Source organism: Euprymna scolopes, chromosome 29, assembly GCF_053919585.1.
Source record: "Euprymna scolopes isolate OS-2025 chromosome 29, ASM5391958v1, whole genome shotgun sequence".
Classification (NCBI taxonomy): domain Eukaryota; kingdom Metazoa; phylum Mollusca; class Cephalopoda; order Sepiida; family Sepiolidae; genus Euprymna; species Euprymna scolopes.
Window position 1 is genome coordinate 14,086,445 of NC_136510.1, and position 24,816 is coordinate 14,111,260.

General features: G+C 34.1%; 1 protein-coding gene across 50 annotated transcripts in view; it reads left to right on the forward strand.

Moving 5' to 3' along the window:
* LOC145252497 (uncharacterized) overlaps positions 1-24,816 on the forward strand; it is a 957,520-nt gene that overhangs the window by 241,858 nt on the left and 690,846 nt on the right. For all 50 annotated transcript variants that reach the window (XM_080111966.1, XM_080111941.1, XM_080111971.1 and 47 more), the window contains exon 2: positions 21,053-21,204. In XM_080111966.1, the coding sequence (XP_079968092.1) occupies positions 21,053-21,204 (152 nt within the window). The remainder of the gene's footprint in view (positions 1-21,052; positions 21,205-24,816) is intronic.

Consider the following 24,816-nt stretch of genomic DNA (forward strand, 5'->3'; position numbering starts at 1 on the left):
AGTAATGATGTTATTATTTCAGCATGGCGCGTGTACACACACACACACACACACACACACACACACACACACACACACAGTGACTTTATAATAGTAGAGATGAACCCAACATTGAACGAGTGTTACAACTCGTATGTATAAATACAATTACTTACATGTTATAGGTTTGTGATATTTCCCTGCATATGTTTTTCATTTAAATCAGCCTTTTTTAAATGTATATTCTCCTTACTCTTAAAAAAAAACAAAACAAAAAAAAACCTATTTCGAATATCCGTTTTCATTTGATGCAAACCACAATAATTACATAACAATGACTTTTGAACTCGCATCAAATAAATCTGTCAGTATGCGTAAATCTATGTGTACGTAAAGAGGTCTCCACATGCTGGAAGGCTCTTTATACTCTTAATAGCTTCTTTCATTGAATCGCTCGCCTCTGGAATTCCCTTCCTGCTCCAACTCCAACCCTCCAACTAAAACCTGGAACCTAATTCGTAATAACCCTTTACGTCCCAGTGTACTTTGAAGTCAATTGAGTTTAAAAAAAAACAACAACAACAACAACAAAAAAAAAGACAAAAACAAAAACAAACTATCTCTTCTAATTACATTAATAGGTTCTTTCATCGAACTACTTGCCTGCGGAATCCCCTTCCTGCTCCCCTTTTCTCTGACTATACTAACATGCAGAAACTCCTATTTAAAATATAAGTCTGGCCACGAATTCACAATAATCTCATACATTCTAGTGGCAGTGTATCTTGTTTGCGGTGCATTGGGCTTGCCGATTGGGGGGGGGGGCAAGAACACACAAAACAAAAGTCAGTTAAATTTTCAAAATCAGACCTAACTAGCATTTAAATTGACAAATCGATGTTTTGGTACTTATGCAGAGAAGGTACCGTGCATTTTTTTTTTTTTTTCAGGTTAAATTAAAGTTTTACAGTAGCTTTTGTTCATTAAATTGTTAGGCGAAAGTACAGAAAAGTTACAAAACACCCTCCCCATGCTAAGAATGTTTTTCTAAATAATAACGTTATTATTTCAGTACGGTCCATATTCTGCATAAGTACTAATATTTTATTGACTTTTCGAACATAACACAGTCTCATTTGTCAGAAAAAAATAGAAATTCTAAAATGATTTCACCAATTTAGATACTGAATCAGGATCTTCCAATGTTTTTATAGAAGATAAACTTCGAGGCGCTGGTCAGCATGAAACAGTTGGAGCTCAAAAACAGTTACAAAAAAATATACATCTTTGTTTATTTTTAATAACTATATTTTTTAAAAAATGTAATTTTTATACAAGGAGTGCATAAAACATTTGAGGATATATTTATTTATTTTTTTTTACGCAGTGGTCACTACTTATCAAGGCCTGGAAGCCACTCGGGGATAAGGGTTATTGCAAGTACATTACGTTAGTGTGGAGATTTGATGAAGTGTTTACTTAAGGGGGCGGTTCATTAGGAATTTGTTAATGTTGGACTTGAAGACATCCAAGTTGTAGTCAGGTGGGAAGCAGGCAGACGGAACAGAGTTCCACAGGCGTGCAGTTCTAAGAAAGAAGCTTTGTTCATGGAATCCACGTTTTGATTTAGGCACAGATAAAGAGGGAGGGGGGGAATTTTTCACAGTGGATTCAGCTAGACGGGTGTTTTTCGTGAAAGCTTGGCGAGGGGGGGGGCAGAGATTGCAGTTCAGACGAGCACCTGCCATGGAAATAATGATAAAACAAGGATAGGCTCGCAACATCTCTTCTGTGGGAGAGAGGTTGCAGGGTAGAGAAAAGGGCATCCCCCACTAAGCCACGAAGTCTATTTTGTACTCTGTCAAGGCAGGATAGGATGTTTTTAGCAGCTCCTGCCCAGATATGGCAACAGTATTCCATCCTTGGACGTACTTGGCTTTTATATAGATAGAGAATTGCATCAGCAGTGAGATATCTTCTGGAGCGGTAGAAGGATCCCACCATTTTTCCATATGTTAGTTTTTAATATAACCGAAATAATTGACAATTTGGAAATAGTAAAACCATTTTAAAAAGTTAATTTCGTTTTCGTTTACAAGTTTGCAAAGCGTTAAAATAGAAAATTAGCACCCTCAGCAAAATGTAAGACGGTCGAGACACGTTGATAGCATTAGAACATCTAAACATTTTCGGCAACGACAGCTCGTCGTTTGTGGTAATCCTAGGAGATCGATCCATAAAGTCGATTGCCAAAAACACAAAACAAACCATATTACCTCATTGACTACCGTACACTAATTAACCCTTATCCTCGAGTAGTCTCCGAGCCTTGATAAAAGATGACTCCTTTGAAAAAAAAAAAAAAAAAAAAGGATGTGAGTTGTACCATTAAAACGAACGAATTGCTGTGTCCCAGAACTTCTTTTTCTACATAGTTACCATCATTATTAATGCATATTTTGCCAGCGATAAACAATGGCTGAGCACTTGGCCTTCGGAACAAGATCAAAGTGTAGTATCTGATCCGGTAGATACTGCAAGCTATGACTAGCTATGACTAGCAAGGACCAGATGTGGGGGCAACCCCACATGCCTGACCTTTAACCAGCTCCCATTTCCCACCTCTCGGGAGCTGGTCCCCTTTTTCCCTTCCCCCTCCCTTCACTCCTCACATTAAAAATTGGCCTTGTGCCTAATTTGCTCGGTGGGGGAGCAAATAAATACCATCTGCTCCGGCAGATGCTGCAAGCTATGACTAGCAAAGACCAGATGTGGGGGCAACCCCACATGCCTGACCTTTAACCAGCTCCCGTTCCCACCTCTCGGGAGCTGGTCCCCTTTTTCCCTTCCCCTTCCTTCACTCCTCACATTAAAAATCGGCCTTGTGCCTAATTTGCTCGGTGGGGGAGCAAATAAATACCATCTGTCCTTCAGATGCTGCACTTCAATTTCTTGTTCTCTGTCAGTGGAAGAGAAATCCTTTACGACTGAGACAATTTTTTATTTTTGTTCCTTTTCTCCACATTAAAAAACGACCCTGGTGTCTAACTCTGTCCCGTGGGGAGGCATTGTAAACAGGAACAATGGCTAAGCATGGGCATCAAGCGTGCACGTTTTCATATGAAGTTCGTTCCAAAAGTATCCCCCCCCTTTTCTTTTTTTTTTTTAACTCAAAAAGTTGAAGAGCTACAAAGACGGGAGTAGTACCATTAAAATGAACAAACATTTTTGTGCCCCTGAATTTATTTTTTCTACATAATCACCATCATCCTCAATGCGTTTTTGCCATAAATTCAATGACTTATCCCTGCTCCTGACACAGGTCCATGGCAGGGGTTACTTTCTTAGTCTCACACCATCTATATCTGCAACCGAGAGATTAAACTTTAAGTTCAGGAATTCATAAGTTCAGTCATCATAACAATGCAATTTGCAATCCCTGCTGATCGATTCAGGTGGGAAAAAATAGGAAGCATTACTTTTGGAACATCCCTCGTATATACTTAAAATTATATATATATATATATATATATATATATATATATATATATATATATATATATATATATATATATAGAGAGAGAGAGAGAGAGAGAGAGAGAGAGAGAGAGAGAGACTACAAAGGTCGAACGTCCTTAAAATTGAAAAGTCGCATACAACAACATGTACCGAGCAAAATTAGGAATGGAACATTCCTACCTACCGACGCTATAAACAACACATATGGATTCGCTATAACGGAACACTTTATTAAATACCGGGATTGTGCATCGAACTTCAGCATCGACTCTTTCTCCGTATTGAGTCGAGCTCACTTCGTATATCATCTAAAAGTTTTGGAGACTGTTCACGTTCGCCTTAGGAAGCCTTCCCTTTGTAAGCAAAGGACTGCTTGTTGGGTTTGAATGTGATCAGCCTCTAAAATTCATCCCCATACGATTGCTCTTGCTCCCGTCTCTTTTTTAGATTTTATCATTTAAGGAAAACAAATTACTAAAAAATAAATCCCTCGATTCCAATTTTGATGAGTGAGGGCGAAACATGTCAATTGACTCGTTTTGATTTTTTTTTCCCCTCTATTTCCCTACTTTTATTTTTTAGTCGCTATCCATTTTCCTTTTCTCCTCGGTCTTTTTTTTTTTTTTTTTTTTTTTTAATATAAAATGAATTCCGAAGGAATACGCCTTCCCTTCATGATTGCCTTAATAAAGTTTTGTACCCCCAAGAAAATCATGATATATATATATATATATATATATATATATTATTTTTAAAATATAATTATCCACTGACACATGTTTCGTCGTCTACAACTCATCGTGTCAGTGGATAATTATATTTTAAGAATAATATATATGCCGCTCCCCATGTGGGAGTACCAAATTGGTTAAAGGGAAAATTATTCCCAACTCGCATTTAGGTAAAAATGCACTTTCGTAAATAATTGAATTCATTCAAAACCTATCGCAAAAACAAAAACAAACAAACAAACAAACAATACATACATATATATATATATATATATATATATATATATATATATATATATATATGTATATACATATATATATATATATATATATGTATATGTATACACTTCAAACTAAATCAATTCAACAATAAAAGTAAATAAAGACATAATTTTTTAATGTTTTTTGCCAATAAAAACAATGCATTCATCGTAGTTACTTGCTCTTTCTCTTGCAAATACTAAGTAACGTTTTTTTTTTCTCCGTAAAAATTTCTTTGTACTAGTTATATAGCGGTGGAAGCTAGGTAGAAATTGGCATACCCAGGTACTGTACCAAACACCGTTCAAGGAACAATTATAAACAAGTGTTGCATTAAAAAGCTTGATAGATGCGAATAGGCACTAGAGAAAGATGGCGCTGGCATTACAGAAAAATAAAACTGATATTGTTTATTTTTATTGAGCTATAAAAAAAATGGACAGGAAGTTCATTTGAAAGCCATCTTTTTCTAATAATGTAAAAACCCTTTTTCTAGCTTTAAAGAAAACCACATAAATTATCCCCCCTTCCTTTTCTTTTTATTACTTTTTGGGCATTTTTAATTTTGTGTTTGGTTTCTTCAAATTATCTCCTGCCTTTGACTCTTTTACTTCCATAAAAACTTCTTTGTCTTCTTCCTTTCTCAATTTTTGGTGCCGGTCAGACTTCCTGCTATTCCTCTGTTTACCTGCCCCTTCTCCTCTTAAAGGAGTTTCGCTCCAGAATTCTGTGTCTTATTAATCTCCTTCCATACTTATAGATTGTTACTAGCTTTGGCATTATTGCTGAGCTAATTAATTGTGAGAAGAAAGGAACGCATACGGTCGTTTAGATATGAAATTATTTTCATAACTTTTCCATTTTATTTAGTTTTTACCATTATACCCCACGCGCGCGCGCACACACACACACACACACACACACACACACACACACACACACACACACACACACACACATTAGTGTTGGGACTCAGAATCCAGAATCGGAAAAATCGGAGCTTTTTGGGGTATCGGAATCGGGAAAATTTGAGCCTATTTTCCGATGCCAAAACCGATTCCTTTAATTATCTGTTGTATTTGATGTTTGTTTTTATAAAAACATGTTCCACTGTATGTAGTACTAATAAAATAATAAATATGCATTGATTTAAACTTCCAGTAAGACTAAAATCTCAAGATCACCATCTATATCAAAAACACTTGTAAACGTTTTTTTTTTTTTTTTTTAATTTTTAAATTTTTGATTTCCATACTTTGTGGACCAGGCGCGTATGCAGACCCCACAATTTTAATGAATCATCATTATGCCAAATCAAACATACCCATTCCTGTGTCTCGATAATCTTCTATCATTATATGTGATCAGTTTTCCATAATAGTCAACCATATCGGAGCCTATTCATGACCAGACACACTCACAGACGTTCAGCTTTATATTATAGATATATGGTTGTATAGTTTGGTTTAGTAGGTGCAAATTTACTGAAATCCGTGTGATTATTAAAGAGTGCTCAATAGAGGACAGAGTAGATATATCGTTTCTTTTCACGGTCTGATGAGGTGGGTCTCTCTGAATTGAGATTTCACTAAAACATGTACGCACATATATAACCAATAATGTTTGTATAATAAATAGATATATATAGTGATGTGACTATTCCAGTATTCCCCTCCCCCCGATTCGGATACAATTACCGATTCTCTTCTAAATTCCTGATTCTATTTAAATTTCTAAACATAGTGGGGGTGTAAAAACTAATGTGCATATAATTTCACAAACATAAAAATACACTTGTAGATAAAATGTTAGTTTTATTTGTAGCTTAAATTCAATAAATATTTATCATTTCATCATTAGTACGAATCGTGGAAAATTAAATTTTAAACAAAAGCAAATGAATAAAAACAATCATTTTTGGTAACGGAACATAGAAACCTTCTTTTTTTTCCAGATACCGATTCCGATACTTCAAATAATTCCGATTTTTTTTTATTCCAGATTTCGATTAATCGTTCCAATACTAATATATTCCTTTCCCTGCCAGACAATTTGAAAAAAAATAAAATAATAAAATCAAACAAGCAAATCCCGTTCCAAGAAAAGACTACTAATAACAATCACATGATCGAAAGCGCTCGAAATAGTGGGGCAGATTGCTGAAACAATCTTTCACTTGGTGATACAAGCACCAAAATTGAAATTTGTCAGGTTTGCTTCTGCAGCCATCTTGAAAACTGGAAGCCATCTTGAATTTTTTTATCGCTAACGTTCTTTTCTTAAAATGTATGTTCTGAACGTTATTTGTGTCAATTTTTGTGCTTGTATCACTAAGTGAAATATTGGAATATTGAGATAACCTGCCCCACTAAGAAAGAAATGGCCAAGATAAGATCACTCTGTTTCACAATATACAATTTATCAGCAGAAACCAAAAGAATTGTTTGTCAAATCGAGAAAATCATCAGAAAAGTTTTTTTTTTAAAAGAGGAAAACTCTGTCGTATTTAATTAGACATGCTTAGATAACGACTTTCTGCCTAAATGTGTGTGTGTTATATAGGAGTAGTTAATTACATCTTGTGAAAACATTATTTCGTAAAGGCTAAATTTAAAAATTTTAGAAAATCGAAAAGTGCTGTATAATTTTTTATTAAATAAAATATTTGAATATCTTTTTGAACACAAACGTCTATTAATAATAACTCAATAGATATTTAAAAAAAACAATTTGTTAACTGCTTTGAATGTTCATATTAATACACATACTATATATATATATATATATATATATATATATATATATACATATATATATATATATATATATAAAACTCAAATGATCTGGTAACGGGTGTTGTAACCCACATCCAGTTTACAACTTCCGGTTGCACATGTGTATATAAACATAAACCTATAACAGCGTAAACAAATAAACACAAATTGCTACTTTTGCAGAATTTGTCCTGCACACTGAAATATTAATGTTATTATTTAGAAATTATTTTCTTCTACACTACCAACATAATTAAATAACCCGAGAATCTTTTTTTTTTATTAAATTGTGTTACAAATAAATAATCTATGCAGCAATAAAACGTATTGTTTTACTGTGTATGTTTTCAGCATCCCAATTGTTTTTTTTTTTTGTTTTTTTTTGGCGTTTAAATTAAAAGATATATCAAAATTTGAATTTAATTTTAAGTATTATGGTATCTGTTCAGTGCACATTTACCTATAATTATGGCAAACTACTTATAATTCAATGGCTGTAAGTTTTTTTTTTTTTTCAAAAATAAACAATTATAAACAGAATGACTCATAGAAATCTATCTATATTCTTTTTTCATTTTAATATACTTACATAGAAATGTTTCTGTTTTGTCACAAAACTATTTTGTTTATGTCACAAGTGTCACGCTCATACATTAATTCCATAGCTGATATAACATACTGACTCAACGGGTCACTGATAGTCTCTCTCTCTCTCTCTCTATATATATATATATATATATATATATAAAGAACCCAAGTTTGCTCAGCTGGGCAAACTTGAGTCTTTGTACAGGAAAAATATTCAGTAAATAAAACGTTGTTTAGTAAATCGTTATCTTTTTGCAATTTTTTGCATTTCCATACACCAAACATGGATATAAATATCACTAAAACATCCACTGGGTCATACGCTACATTTCGGTACCTTACTTGCCTGGGTGGGTTGCCTGTCAGCTGAGATAAACCGCGTCACACACACACAGACAGTAGGAAAATTTATAATAATATATGTTCTTTGTCTAAACAAACCAAGCTTAAGCATTTGGACAATGTTTAAACATTGTTAATTCACTACCCGCACAGCAGCAGTATGTGAATTAACAATGTTTAAACATTGTTAATTCACATACCCATCTTAGCTGCAGTTGAATAGTGTAACGGTTAGGAGCACGGACTGTCACCTAGGCGGTTGAATTTCAAACCTGGCTTGATTGCTAGTCTAGTCACACTGATGACCTGTGATACAACGAAACAGAACTGTATGTGGATGACATATATACAGGTTCACCATATATGTGCCTTTTTTTCCATAGTTGGGTCATAATCAGTGTTCGTATATCAACAAAACAAATGCCAACTTCTACTGGGAAAAACTTTCAAATTTACAGTCCGTTAGAAGGCTTTTGTTCTTTGTAAGTTTCCAAGTTTAGTGGGAGAGAACCCGAGCTAACTACTTGATTATTAAGAAAATTTTTTTAAAAAAAGTGTGTAATAGAGTGTAATGTTTATTTACATATGTATTACAGAAGCTCAAAACTACATCGGTACCGTCAGTTTCAAATCTTAACAAAGGCGACCTATGTCTCCTGTACCCCACTCTCTTCAACCTCTGTTTATGTCTGCCTCTCTGGAAAATGGTGCCGCATCACAGAAGATGAAAAAGGAAATATTTTGGAGGTTTTAATCACAAATAACCGACCCATTCGGCATAATGGTTCGTGCTCGCTACTGGACTGGGCAACTTGCATCTAATTCTCTGTCGAGTTATAATAAAAATTTAAAAAAAAAAAAAAATGGTGCTTGGTGCCTCCTTTCTAAATGCTCAGCAGTGTAAGGTAATGATCAAAGGTTAAGTGAAGCAATATAGATGTTGCGAGCCTGTCTTTGTTTTATCGTTACTTCCATGGCAAGTGCTCGTCTGAGCTTCAATCTCTGGTCCTCCCTCGCCTATCTTTGACGATAAACATCTGTCTAGCTGAAACCACTGTCAATAATTTCCCCCACTCTTTATCTGTGCCAAAATCAAAACTTAGATTCCATGAACAAAGCTTCTTTCTTAGAACTGCACGCCTGTGGAACTCTCTTCCGTTTGCCTGTTTCCCACCTTGGATGTCTTCAAGTCCAACATAAACAAATTCCTGATGAACCCCCCCCCCTTAAGTAAGACAATTTATCAAATCTCCAATACTAACAATTACTACGATACTATCTCATTGATTACTGTACGCACAACAACCCTTATCCTCGAGTGGCTTCCCGGCCTTGATAAGTGGTGGCTACCATGTAAAAAAAAAAATATAGTGAAAATAGTAGTAGCTTCCCTTACATTTCAGTGCACTAACCAATGTAAAAGATGTCTTTGGATTATCTTCAACTACGGTAGATCCATATATTTATTTTCATATCATAGTTATATTGCTTGTTTTATTTTCAATACATGACATACATTTATTTCAATGCATGTAATGTATTGATTTTCCATACAGGAGAAGTATTGATTTTTCATACAGGAGAAGTATTGATTTTTCATACAGAAGTATTGATTTTCAATACAGGAGGAGTATTGTTTTCAGTGCATGAGCTGTATTGATTTCAATACATGAAATGTATTTATTTCCATTACCTGAAATATATATATATATATATATATATATATATATATATATATATATATATATATATATTGTGTGCTGAATATTACCAATGAGTTTTTTTCTAGTATTTCTTTTAATCCAATGCCTGGACAACGCTAAGTGTCCCTACTCTGGCAATATCATTTCACACTTAGAACATGTTTTCCGAATTGTGCCTAATTGTTGCCATTGTTGTTCCTATCCGATCTCATCATTATGGAATTGGTTACCTGAATTCCAAATTCTAACAAAGTTCAACACCCCCAACCCCTAGCTTGTTATCCTTGAATCAGCCAGAACCGATTCCCTTCCGGCACTTTATCACACAACCCCATTTCTCAGAGAATCCAATGGCTGGGGGCGGTGGAATATTTGCTCTGTTGTTTTAACACTTAGCGAAGCCAACACACATTTCTGTTTTTTATTTATTCAGATATCTCTCTCTCTCTCTCTCTCTCTCTCTCTCTCTCTCTCTCTCTCTCTCCAGCCATCCTTCTTTCTCTGTCTCTCGCAGATAGATTATTTTTGTTCAATAATAATCGTCCTTTTTTATTTATTTTTTAATTAGCAATATTGAAGATAATCCATCTCCTTTTTTTTTATATTATCTTAAAATTAATAAGTTAAAAAAAAAAAAAACATTTTTAAAACGTTCCATCTCGTAAAAGGGTGAACATTCCATCCTTCATAGAATAATCTGCTAGAAATATTTTTTCACAATATTCCAAATACATTTAACAATTTTTAATTAACAGCATTTCATCCCCTCCCCCGTACACGTGCGAATATTCAACCCGAGAAATGCGTTCCATGTGGATAATAATACAACAAAACGTTAATCAAGATCACACCCCCATTATATTTTTATTGTTTTTTTTTGTTTTTTGTTAGAATTTCAAACATTGTCAAATCTTGCACCCATTTTTTTTTTCCAAAAGTTAAATTTATCTAAGATTTTGCAATGTTCGCTATGATTTTTTTAAAAATTCGCGACTTTAAATATTTTAAACTGTAATTTAAATTAATAATAACATGTCAGTTTTGAACTTTTGAGATGATGATTGATTGTTTGGATTATTTAGGTCAATCGGACTACTGTTCTCATCTTCAAACATTGTACAAATAACACTCAAGATGGGAACAATAGTCCGATTAATCCAAATCCAAAATGCATGGAAATAACGACACAATAGAGAAATACTAGCAACGTCTTTCCTGTGAGCAAGGAGATATATATATATATATATATATATATATATATATATATATATATATGCAAGAGGCTCGGGTTTCGAACCCTGAGCTCAGATGTGTCTAACTGATGAGCCCAAATGAGGGCGAAACTCGAGTCTTGGACTTCCGGTTCGTTGACTGTCATGGCTCTTGTGAGCTGCGACGTTGTTTGGCTGGGGAATTTATTATATATATAATAAAAAAATTTAAATTCTACCGTTTTGGATTTTACCATTTTTGGATTTTTACCCTTCACCGGACTGTCCATTCATGTGAAATCTTTTTATTTTTATTTTTATTTTGCCTCCTGTTCCCCTTACCTCACCCTTTTTTTTTAACCAAGTAAGATCTGTGACTTACTCGTAGTTTCATTAAATACTTTTATATGCAAAATCCGATCCTGCATTTTGCTAATTCCTGCCCTCTGATGAGAAGGAGAGTATTTCTTCGAAACTCCGCGGACTAAGGACTATCCACTTATCTTGTTTCCTTTTTTAAAATTAAATATGTTTTTAACTCTTTTTCAAGATGTCTTTTAACATGTTTTATTAATCATTTGTTCATATATATATATGCATCGCTATGTTTGTTTTATAAGTACTTCAATCAAATGTGCTCGTGTGCCTCCATCGACATAAATACCCCTGCAAAACCCGACAATCAGCTAAAAAAAAAAAAAACAAAAAAAAAAAAGACGCCTTTACTTTTGAGGTCCCCAGATGCTGTAAGGATTTTAGCTTGAATAGCTTCTTTCTTCATACTGTTAGCCTTTGCTATTCCCTTCCTGCTTCCTGTTTTGCTTGCTGTACCAACATGTAGAAATTCTAATGTAATGTGAACAAATACCTAGCTGTACAACTCCCTACTTAGGATGCCTCTGTGAATATACCTCTTAATTAATATATGTCAGTATGCCTTGTTTAGGTGTAAAGTAAAAAAAAAAAAAAAAAATCTAATGACACACTGGCATTATTTTTTATCACTATGAATCGAATATTCATTGAAGTATAAATAAAATAAGTGAAAACTAACGCGAATTAAAAAAAAAAAAAATTACTTCAAGTTTTATTAATATTCACTTTCATCTCCACTTTTCAAGCCTGATACGTTTCCCTTTCTCTGCATCCGTCACATAATCAGTTCCCCCACCTTTTTTTCTCCCTTTTTTCCAGCCTGCTTGCTGATATGGCATCTCTGGCTTAATCGAATATATAAACGGCTATATGTCAGTCTGTCTCAAACATTTTCAAACTCTATCTCCTCCTAAATTAAAAGTCATACTACGCTAGGGGCCTCAAATGATTGGATTTTTTACTGGTCGTTCTTTTATGAGTCTTTCGCCGGTTAAAATTGTTTTCAAGGGATTAAAAATAGATCAAAATTGAAAAAAAATAAAGTCAAACATTTTGTACATTCATCTTAGTTTATTTTTAATCAGTTTATGTCACGTTAATACAGTGGTAACGTCACCAGCTTTGAATGTTACAGTTTCGGTTTCGGTTTTGATTTTGGCTGTTGGTACCTAAATACTTCCTTTTTTTTTTTTTACTTTTGAAATCACGACTGTGTAGTTATATATTCGAAATTTGGACAAATTAAAAATATATTTAAGCAAAGCCACCCGCACTCCCGCTAGTATTTTATATAGAAAGAGATAAAAAAAGAAAAAACTTGTCTCTGTCATCAGTTTCTGTTTTTCTGACTCTTGAAAATACACGAGCTCATGGATCAGGAAAAAAATGGAGAGATTTTCATGAAATTTTGAATTAAAGGCTCCTTTTCCATTGTCGGCTACACTCCATTCCCAGGATTGCTCCACTTACCCTTTATCCTACTCTTATCATGCTGAGTGTTTAGCAACGATGAATCAAGTATCAGTTTTTAAGTCTTTGGCATGATTGGATCGAGGATTGAACCCTGGTCTCCCAGCCCATTAGCGAACACTCTTACTATTATGCCAAAGTGAGCCGGTTATTTATATGAAACATAGTTAATTGATATAAAGGAGGGGGGGTGTATAACGAGTCATTGTTTGAGGAACACAAATGGTGCAGAAGCTACTCTATGAATATATCCATGCCCAGAAAAGTTTAGTTTCTGCTGTATTGCTTGTAGTGTTATTTCCTCACCCTGTATCGGGCAACATCAGTTTATTATTTGTAAGGGTCAAAAGAAATCGAAAGTATATTTGCACTTATCTTAGCACTTTGAAGATTCTAATAGCGCAATGAAAAAAAAAAAAAAAAAAAAAGACTATCCCTCTCCTTCTCTTTTTATAACTCTCATTTGTTATCGACCCCCCCCCCCTTTTTTTTTAAACTGTGCAAATATTTATGGTGTCTTTATACTCGTTCAGAGATAACAATGCTGTTTCTGTTTTAGCAATTTTTATCTTATTCGAAGAAAATGTTTTTTGTTTTATTCTCGCATATCTGTATCTGCTGCCGAGGAAGTGATACTGTTACAGTTTTGGAAGCAATCAGATTTGTGTTTAGATGTTGGTCCAGTTGTCAGGATGAATGGTCTTTTTCGGGGTTTAACTGCCTTTTGCCATTTAGTCATAGTACAGGGAGGATTGGATTCATGACTTTCGCAAGGGCATTAAAGAATCCAGAATATCGTTTATCCTTCACTTTTTTGCTTCCCTTCTTTTCTTTTAACATTTCTTCTTTTAATGTATTTTTGTTTTTATTTCTTTCCTTTTCGCTTTCTAATTTTTCTTTTCTATTTCCATTTCCTTTCCCTTTCTTTTTCCCTTTCTTTTCCCCCACTTCCCCTCCTCTCTTTTCCTTACCCCCTTTCCCCCTCCCTCTATTCTCCGTCCTCTTTCTCCCCTTTTTCCTTCCTCTTTCTCCCCTTCTATTCTCCTTTTTCTTTCTCCCCCTTTTTCCTTCCTCTTTCTTCCTTCCTTTTCTCCTATTCCTTCTTTCTCATCCTTTCTCTTCTCTTTTCCCTCTTTCACTTATCCCTCTTTCTCTTTTTCTTTTTTTCCCCCACCTTCTTTCCCTCTTTCTCATTCTCTCCTTCCTCTTTCCCTCGTCTCTCCCCTTTCCTCTGATACCATATCCTTTTACACTTACCTTCCATCTTCCTCTCCTCCCTCACTCGTTTCAACAAATATTGAAAATTTTTTAGATTACCTTGGATTGGGGTGGCGGATAACATCCTAACCTCCCCCCTCTGCTATTTTGTTCTACATTTCCTTGTCTTAACTCCCTACAAAGGGTTCCTCATGGAACAAATCTGTTAACAAATCTTATTCACATTAAAGTTTTTTTCTTTTCTTTTCGTTTTTTTTTTTCTTAGTGTTATCTTTGAAGTTCATTTTATTGTATCGCTAGCTGTGTACATAACCGGCGTTGCCCGGGAATCTTTTTGCTGCTCAGGCAGTTTTTAAGGGACCAGAGTGCACTACATCTTGTGTGGTGGCTCATGCGTGCTCCCCGCCTTCTAGCCTTGTGCCACATTTTCCTGGGAGATATGGACCAAAAGGTGACAAGCTGTAATGTCCATCTGGGCGAACCATCTGAGAAATTTTCCTTTTTTTTTCTTTTTTTGTTTTTTTTTTTTGCAAAGGAGTCACCACTTATCACGACCTGAAGAGGGTTAAGAAGTTTGTTTAAGATGGTTAGTGAGACAACGGTACATGTTGAAATTGGGTATAATTTGATTATTGAAGGGAACGACGCAACAAGAATTTGTTTATATTGAACTTGAAGATAACCATGTTGTAGTAGCTGGAAATCAGGCCTGCATGACAGTTACAGGCTTTGTTCTTGGAATTTGCGTTTAGGTTTAGGTACAGATAGAAAATTGGGTGGGGTACTGAATAAACAAAATTTATCAAAGTATAAATTTTTTTTTTTTTTTTTTTTTTTACACGGTGGTCACCACTTATCAAGGCCCGGAAGCCACCCAGGGATAAGGGTTATTGCAAGTACAGTACGTTAGTGTGGAGATTTGATGAAGTGTTTACTTAAGGGGGCGGTTCATTAGGAATTTGTTAACGTTGGACTTGAAGACATCCAAGTTGTAGTCAGGTGGGAAATTACGAAATTACTGTCATTTCAGAAGATTCCGTCAATTTCTACTATCCATTTGATTTAACAAGGGTCGTTCCAAAAGTAAAGGCTCCTATTTTTGAACTCCTAAAATTGAAGAGCTACGAAGACGGAAATGGTACCATTAAAACGAGCGACCTTTTGTGCCCCAGAACTTATTTTTCTACATAGTCACTACCGCCTGTCTCTGCTTTATCCTTCTTTTTATGGCAAGTGCTTGTCTGAGCTTCAATCTATGGCCCCCCCGCAATCTGACTTTCACGAAAAACACTCGTCTAGCTGAAACCACTATCAATAATTTCCTCCACTCTTTATCTGTGCCTAAACCTAAACTTAGATTCCATGAACAAAGCTTCTTTCTTAGAACTGTATGCCTACGGAACTCTGTTCTGTTTTTTTGCTTTCCAATATTGTCGTCTTCAAGTCTAATGTGAACAAGTTCTTAATGAGTCGTCGCCTTAAGTAATCCAATTCACCAAATTTTTACTGCTAACGATTATTACGATATTTTCCCATTGACTACTGTACACTCATTAACCCTTATCCTCGAGTGGCCTCCAGACCTTGATAAGTGGTGATTCCTTTGTAAAAAAAAAAAAAAAAAAAAAAACTTTTACCAGGAATTCAATGACGCATCTCTGTTTCTGACGCACGTCTATGACATGGGGTTGCTTTCTTCAAAGTCTAACACCGTCAATATCTGCAACAAAGAGATAAAACTTTCAGGTCATGAATGCATAATTTCAGTCATCATAACAATGCAATTTGCCCTATGTTTATTTGGGCTGAATAAAAAAAAAAAAAAAAGAATTTGAAATAAGGATTGTCTGTCAGGGTCGATCAACCTATTAAAAGAATGGTGCTGTGTTTTTTTTCGTTTTTTTTTTTTTTTTCTGTAAAAATCATTCTTGTTGTCGGTTAAAAGTGCTTAAGATAAAACGAATGTGCTTCTTTCTTTATTTAAAATTGCAGCAATTTAATTATTTTTAAAATAATAAATATTTTTTCTTGCCTAATTGTCATAATCTGATTTGATTTGATTGGTTGGTTGTTTTTGTTTTATGGCATATCAACGCTTTTCAGATTATTTAATGCTGAATCCAGTGATTTTGAAGAAATTTTTTTTAATAGAATATATTTGTTTTTCAAGTTGGTTTCTATTTAACCCATAGTTGGGACCCTAACAGGTACTACCACTCCGGGTCAGAGTGGACCTGGGAGCAATGTCAATTAAAAGGTGGCTCCACACTCCCCAAAGCCTGCAAGCTAGAGCCTCACTATCGGATATAGTTTAAGGTCATATCCAGGACTTATAATCTGATTTGGAAATAATTCATTTTAAAAAGAATAAAATCAGATTTTTTTTTTTTAGCCAAGTAACATCACATTAATCACCAATCATCTTCTTTGCTAATTGGACTCTAATTTCTATTTAAAAAAAAAAAATGGTGGGTGAAAGGTGATAACGTACGTATGAACATGAAGTGCCTTCATAATTTATGCAGTTTCTGTCCCCCCCCCCCAGAGTATTGCCACTTGGATGTGAGGGGCTATTAATTCGGACCATGTCTACAGGGGACTATGTGGGTTGAGCCACAAGATGTTTGTTTACATTACATATAAATTTCTGCATGCTAGTTCAGTCAGAGAAGCAAAAAATAGGGAGGAAATTCCAAAGTTTTTTTGTTTTTGTCATTTGATCGTAACTGGAGAACTGATCTTTACACAAAACTAGCATAAATACTCGGCATTGCCCAGATCCACATGAAGTTCCATAATAATTTTTTTTTTCTTGCCCAATTGTCATAATCTGATTTGGGAACAATTCATTTTAAAATTAGTAAAATAAGATTTTTTTGTTTTACCTGTATAATATCACATTAATTACCAATTAACTTTTCTAATTGGACTCTAATTTCTGTTTAAAAAAAAAAGGATGAAAGGTGATAACGTATATACATGGAGTGCCTTAGCACATAATGTAGATACGATGTAATTTATGAGATTTTTACCCCCCCCCCTCAAGCGTATTGCCATTTGAATATGAGGGACTACTAATTGTCACCATGTGTACAGGGGACTACGTGGGGGAAATTGAGCCGCGAGGTGTTTGGTCACATTACATTTAAACTTCTACATGTTAGTACAGCCAGGGAAGCAGAAAACGAATGAAAGAAATTTCAAAATCTATTAGCCCAAAGAAAGAAACTATTAGAGTAGAAGGCTTTCCAGCATCTAAAGATTTCTGTAGTAAAGGGGTGGGATTTTGCTGCTTGTAAGATTAGTTGGGAGGTTGTATGTCGGGGGGGAAGTTGTTTTACAAGTACTTTAATAGGATGTGCTCTGATGAACGCATAGGACTTGTGCCGAGGCTATCGAGTTCATCAGAGCACATCTGATTAAAGTATTTGTAAAAAAAAAAAAGGCACAGGTATGCAAGCAACATTGCGGCCATAGAACAGGGGTTTGAGCTTGAATTTGAGCTCTAGTAATAATGCTTCTTAAATAAAATGTTGTCTCAGTTGAATTTGGTTCTCATGCGAAATGCTTTAACAAATGTGATTTACCGAAGTTTGATTCTAACATTTGATTTATAAGCTTGATTGATTTGCCATTATAAACATTACGTTATTAGCAAACGTACTGACATGATTTATTTTTCGAGCTTCTTTTTAATAAACAAGTTTTCAGTCGTGTTTGCTTTTCTTTTCTTTTCTTTTTTTTTTATTTGATCCTAACTAAAGAACTGACCTTTATACAAAACTAGCCTGGCGTTGCCCGGGTGTTTGTAGGTGTGTGTTGAGCAAAAAAAAAAAAAAAAAAAATTGTAGTAGGCAGGAAGGTTCGAACCCGTGACGCGAAGGCGGAAAAGAAAATGGAGGTGTGTGTAAGGGTGTTAGTTGAGTTAAAAAAAAAAAAAAATGTGGTAGTAGGCAGGCAGGCTCGAACCCGTACCGCGAAGGAAGAAAAGAACGTGAAAAAAAAAAAAGTGATGCAATAGATAATATTTTCGAAAGTCATCCTCTCCTTTCAATTGTCTTGCCCTAATTTAAAACCTTCGCGATTTCCGGTTTGGCGATGGGTGCAACAGCAAAGATGTCACGTTTTTTTTTTTTTTTTTTTTTTTCATGTTCTTTTCATGTTCTTTTCCTCCTTCGCTGTACGGGTTCGAACCTGCCAGCCTACTACAACCTTTTTTTTTTTTTTTGCTCAGCACACACCTCCAAACACCCGGGCAACGCTGGGCATCCAGGCTAGTATTCATGTAAAGAACATGACACAAATGTGTGTGTGTGTGTGTGTGTGTGTGTGTGTGTGTGTGTGTATATATATATATATATATATATATATATATAAGAAATCACTAAACAGAATCAAATAGCGATTTGTCTGATGCAATGCTATATGGGTATAAAGTCTTGAAAATGACCGATTTTTCTTAAATATATAATTCAATTGAATAATATAAATATTTTATACTAGATCACATCTATATAAAGGGATGCTCGGTATTGTAGATATTACATATGGAAGCATTAACATAAGACAAATTGAAATGATAGAAAATTGACAAAAAATAGTAGTTCACCAAATGTTCAAGCAGGGTATATTTAAAAAAATGTGTTTCTTGGTTTCATGGAATTTCAGAAATTAGGCTTTAATAACTAAATAAAGGTAAAGAATTGCATACATTTGAAAACTTTACTTTTACTTTGCTAGTTATTTCCTCTAGAGAGAATCTGCTGCTATCATATCAGGCTGTCTGAAAATATTGGCTTCCTGACTTGAATGCACTAAACGTTTATGCTATTGCTTTTTTTCCCCCTTCTATGTTCTGCAAAACTCAATCATGTTCGGCAAAGCCAAAAATAAAACAATTTCCTCTACAAAACAGCATGAATAACTGTTTGAAGATATAAAGAACGTGAAGCATAAAAACTTTTGCCAAAATGATTGAACCTGAAAAGGGTTGATATGCCGTAAAACAAAACAGCGAAACTATACACTATGAAAAATAAAAATAAAAAATAAAGAACGTGACGCTTAAAATCTTTCTTTTTTTTTTTTTTTTTTTTTTTTTCTAAAATTACCGAATTTGGCATGAAATAACCCATAGGGGTTGACATGCTGTAAAAGAAAACTAAACTTTCTGAATAGAAATTCCTATTTTATGAAACTCCATGGAATAAAGGAAAAAACTTTATATATATATATATATATATATATATATATATATATATATATATATATATATATATATATAGACTTGTTTATTGTTATATAAACATGCCCACATCCCGCTGCTACAAATAGCCACTTGTTTCAATCAAACAACAGATATCATCAGGCAGCGACTTGACTATTCAAAAGTTTAATGAATAACCTATTCATTACATTTTTGAATAGTCAAGTCGCTGCCTGATGATATCTGTTGTTTGATTGAAACAAGTAGCTATTTGTAGCAGCGGGATGTGAGCATGTTTATATAACAATAAACAAGTATTATCAGCTCTTTTTATTGAGCACTATCTAACAACCTCGTTGAATTCATTAGTCCATTACTTTTGAATATAAAAAAACTCGAGTATATATATATATATATATATATATATATATATATATATATATATATATATATATATATATATATATATATACTTCGGAATAGTTTTTATTTAACAATCAGTGGTTATGTAAACGTGAGATTGTTGGTTTACAAAATATTTAGCAAATAGGGTGCATACCTTTATAACTATTTGCTAATATTTTCACTCCTCTGATGAGATGGTAGACAGCGAAACCCTATAGGTTAAGGAGATAAACTTTCTAACACATTCTTTGTCTTGCTTAGAATAATAAAAATTCTTTGATATGAAACTCAACGACTTCATTTCATTTCAATGAGAGTTTTTTGAAATTCATTGAATTACAATTTAATATATATATATATATATATATATATATATATATATATATATATATACTACACCGATGAAGACTGAAGGATCGGTCGAAAATTATGTACTTATAAAAAAAGTTTTTTTTTTTTTTTTCATAATATTATTTTGAAAACGAATAAAGAAAAGTTATAAGCTTTTATACTTTTCGTATTCTTTTTTTTTTATACATTTCCATTCATATATATGCATATTAAAAATGCAGTTGTCTCCCTTAGATTTTAAATTTTAAATTTAGCGCATAGTGAAAAGACATTTATTTTATATATGTATTCCTTGTTTAAACGCTTGATGAACTAATAAATAATGTAAATTTTATTTTTATCATCTCAAATTGTCTTATATATTAGTTCCATCCATAGCGTTGAGCCACTAGAGGGCATAGGCTATCTACATCTTTGTGGATACTTTTGTAGCAAGGAGTTTTTTTTTTTTTTTTTTTTTTTTTTTTTGCATGAGGGTGCTAGCCCCATGCCCAACCTTCCCAGAAGGTACATACAGCGCCTAGCCTTCCTAAATGGTCACCCATCTGATACTGGCCAGGCTTAACGTTGCTTAACATCAGTGATCTGGCGAGAACCGGTATGTCAACGTGATTGTGCCGTACTCCCGTACTTATATATTAAGTTAACATTAGCAAAATTTATATTTTATTGTTTGTTTTTTTTTTTCTTTTTTTTTTTTATATAAATAAGTTTTCAGTCGTTTACACTTGTCACCTGATAGTAACTGGAGAATTGACCCGTTTCAAATAATAAAAAGAAATAACCTATTTTTTCTCCTTTAAAATAAACAAAATTAGATCAAAATTATTATTTTGTAATTTTTGTTTTTGTTGAACTTTAAGTGTCATTTTGTAGTAAAATAAAAGGTGATGTATTCGTTTTTTGTTTTGATTTCCAGATCAACCCAAACAGCAAAGCTTACAAAGAGGGCGTTTGTGTTGGGGACCAAATCAAAACGATAAACGGACACAAGACAGACGGTCTCTTACACGCGGAAGCCCAACAGTTAATTCGAAATACATCAAATAAATTGGTGCTAACTTTACAAAGGTAAGAATCAGGTTTTTATTTATTTGTTTTCTTTTGTTTATCCTTTTTTTCAGTTCCCTTTCCCTTTCTTTTTCTCCTTTCTTCTTTTTCTACTTCTCTTTCTTTTTCTCCTTCTCTTTTTCTCCTTTTTCTTTTTTCCTTCCCTTTCTTTTTCCTCTTCCCTTTCTTTTTCCTCTTCCCTTTCTTTTTCCTCTTCCCTTTCTTTTTCCTCTTCCCGTTCTTTTTCTCCTTCCCTTTCTTTTTCTCCTTCCCTTTCTTTTTCCTCTTCCCTTTCTTTTATTTTTCCTCTTCCGTTTGCTCTTTTCTTCCCCCCTTCCTCCCCTTTCCTCCTTTCCTTCCCCACTTTCCTCCTTTTCTCTCCTTTCTTTTTTTCCCTTTTTTCGCTTCCCTCATTCCCCCTTTCTCTTTCCCTCCCTTTCTCGCCTTACCTTTCTTTCTCGTCTTCTCTTTGTCCTTTTCTCCCCTTTGTCCTTTTCTCCCTTTTGTCCTTTCTTTCTCCCTTTTCCTCCACTTTCTCCTTTTTCTTTCTTTTTCAAGGGAGGTCTAATGCATGCCAACACATACTATGGAATTAGCTAAGCAGAGTTCTAATCTAGTAAGATTGATTGCTTTCACTGTTCTGCCCTTCCTCCAGCTATAGGTAAAAATAGCAACTTGTATTCAATGAGTCGCTTACACTAGGTATTGCTTCAGTACTTAGTAATTCGGAAAATATTGATATGCCATAAAATAAACAAACGCATTACTAAAGTATTTTTAGGGTCAAATCTTTTTTTTGATCATTCGTATTCTTCATTAATTTCTATGTTTCCTTGATAACCATCATATTTTGATAATTTTTTTTGGGGGGGGGGGTGGAGGAGCGGTTGAAAAAATATTTGTTGGAAAATGAATTGGTAAATCTGAGACCTAACTTGTTGTTTCGGGAATTTTATAGCTCTAGCCACTAAGGTGACAGAAGTTTCTTTTGCTTACCTTTTGCCAATTCCTACTGAGAGCTTTAACTTTAATTTAATCATTAAAAAAAAAAAAATAGAAGAATAAAATAAAAATGTTAAAAATAAAGCGTTATTTATTTATTTGTTTATTTATTTATTTGTTTGTTTATTTATTTATTTTTGAAATTATTAACCTGGGAATAAGAAGTGGGAATCAACCCTCTTCATTTGTTGATACATCTGGGTTAATCTCTTTGGCTTTTTTTTTTTTTTTTTTTTTTAAGCTTTCCTTCTCGGTCTTAGGCCGGGAATCATCCTCACCATTTGTAAAGTCATTTAATCGGCCATTGTTTGACTTGATCATTTTTTTGTGGCTTTTCATTTTAGAGATTTGCAGACGATGCTTTTTGAATAAAGCTGTGTGTGTTTTGACTCCTTTCCTTTTTTTTTTTTTTTTTTTTTTTTTAATATAAAATTTAATTCTCTCCCACTGCAAGAACTTAGACACCAGGGTCGGAAAGTGGGATTGAGAAGTCAGTGCTCCCGAGGAGGGCCACTCTGACCTACAAAAAGTGCCTGGGTAGCTCTGTCGGCATTTCTCGGTGAGGGCGCTTCAGGCGATTAGCAATAAACTAACCCCTTCTCAAAGAGAGAAGGCAAAGCCTGGGAGGGTGGACCTCCTATAACTGCAGAACTTAACTCCCATTTCAAAATCAATAGGAACCGGATCATTACAGGAATTATCAAATCTCTGTTAGTTTTGGGAGCCCAGAATAAAAATCCTGTGCCAGGTAAATAGTTTAAATACCTGACCATGTTGAGGAATGGGTTGTGAAGTCATTATCTTATGTGCATCTTTACTAATTGGTACAGGGTGGAACAATAAAAGTATCGCTCGAAAGAAAACAACACTATAGCTTAATTTGAAAACTTTATTGAAAAATCAGTTCAATTAACTTTGACATCTATTCAATGTAGCCGCCTTCAGCCTCAATAACCGACTCAATACGGGTCTCCTGAAGCCAAGCCTGGGTCTCTTTGGATTGTAGGCCGGCTCCGAGTCCTACTGCCACACCCATTACCTCATTAACCATTACCAAAAAATTACGATAAAGTTTCAATAAAAAGATTTCATTATAAAATATAAAGCAGGACAAATTAAGTACAAAGAATTAAGAGAAAGGTAAGATAGGGAAAAATAAAAATAAAGTTAAAAAGTAAATCAACTCAATTACTTGGAAGATGATCCATTGGTAATTTGGTGTGAGACTGATATATATATATCCACAGACAGACTATTTCGCTGTATCACATCTCTTCAGTGTGGCTAGACTAGCAACTACCTATTGAAACTCAACCGCCTAGGAGGCATTCAACGCTTCTAAACGTTAGGCTATTTGGCTGCTGCTAAGGTGATTATATGAAATTACAATAATCAAACCTTATATATATATATATATATATATATATATATATATATATATATATATATATATATATCCGTTACTGAGTTCATCTCATAATATTCAAAATTAAACTGGTTTCCACCACCGGAAAGAAGGTAGAACTAGAGGTAGAACTGTTTGAAGAATAGATGTCAGTTATAGACACTCCCTTCAAAAAATAAGGGTGGAACCCAGTAAGTTCATCCAAAAAGAGAATTTGTTTATAATAACTTGCGATATCCAGCGGTGAGCAAGAAATCTCAATCAGGAAGTTAGAGAATGCATCTGGCACATTCTAGAATTTGGCAGATATCTTTCTCGGCAAAAAGAAAAAAAAAAATCTTTTTTTGGTTATAACGGAAATGCAACAACTGCCTCAACCCTGATTTCACATTAAATTAATGACTGTTTATGCATTTTAGATTTTTAACAAAAAAATTTATTTCCAAGTTCCATTTGCTTTTGTTTTTATAAACTCTATCCAGAAAAATGGGCGCTTATCCAGTTTTTTCCTAATATTAAAAAATTATAATTGCACAAAAACTTGTACATACCTGTTAGGTTAAAAAAAAAAGTCCGTGCACTAAAACTGAATGCAAATCAATATTATTTAGATTCTTTAGCCTACTGTTTTCATCTTGAGTATCATTTTCACAACGTTTTGGTTGATGTAACCTCCAACCTTCTTCAGGTGTATCTTGTTGAACTCAGCGATCTGGACAGAATTTCAAATCAAACTCTTTGTTTACTTGATGGGCGTAGCATGCTCTTGTTCTGTCAGCCATGACTGGATAAAAGCCCTAAGTAATTCACAATTGTATTTTTCAGTCGCCCACAATGAGAATTGAACCTTCAACCTTCAGGAGAATATCACTTTTTACATTTGATTTTTCCAATTACTCTAGCCACTGCGCCACGAGTCCTTGCGGACCATCAACAGAAACATTTCTGAGTTCGACAAGATACACCTGAAGAAGGTTCGAGGGTACATCGACCGAAACGTTGTTAAAATGACACTCAAGATGAGAACAGTAGTCCGGAGAATCCAAATAATATGAATAACCAATCTTCATCTCAAAAATTCAGAAATATATACAAATTCATTCAGTATTTTTAATATAAAATCAAATTTGATCCGTAAACGATATTTAGCCGATATTGTTATCATGACTGTGTGCGAATTAAAGTTCGAATTACGTCTCTTTGCCATTGACCTTGATGTAAGCAGA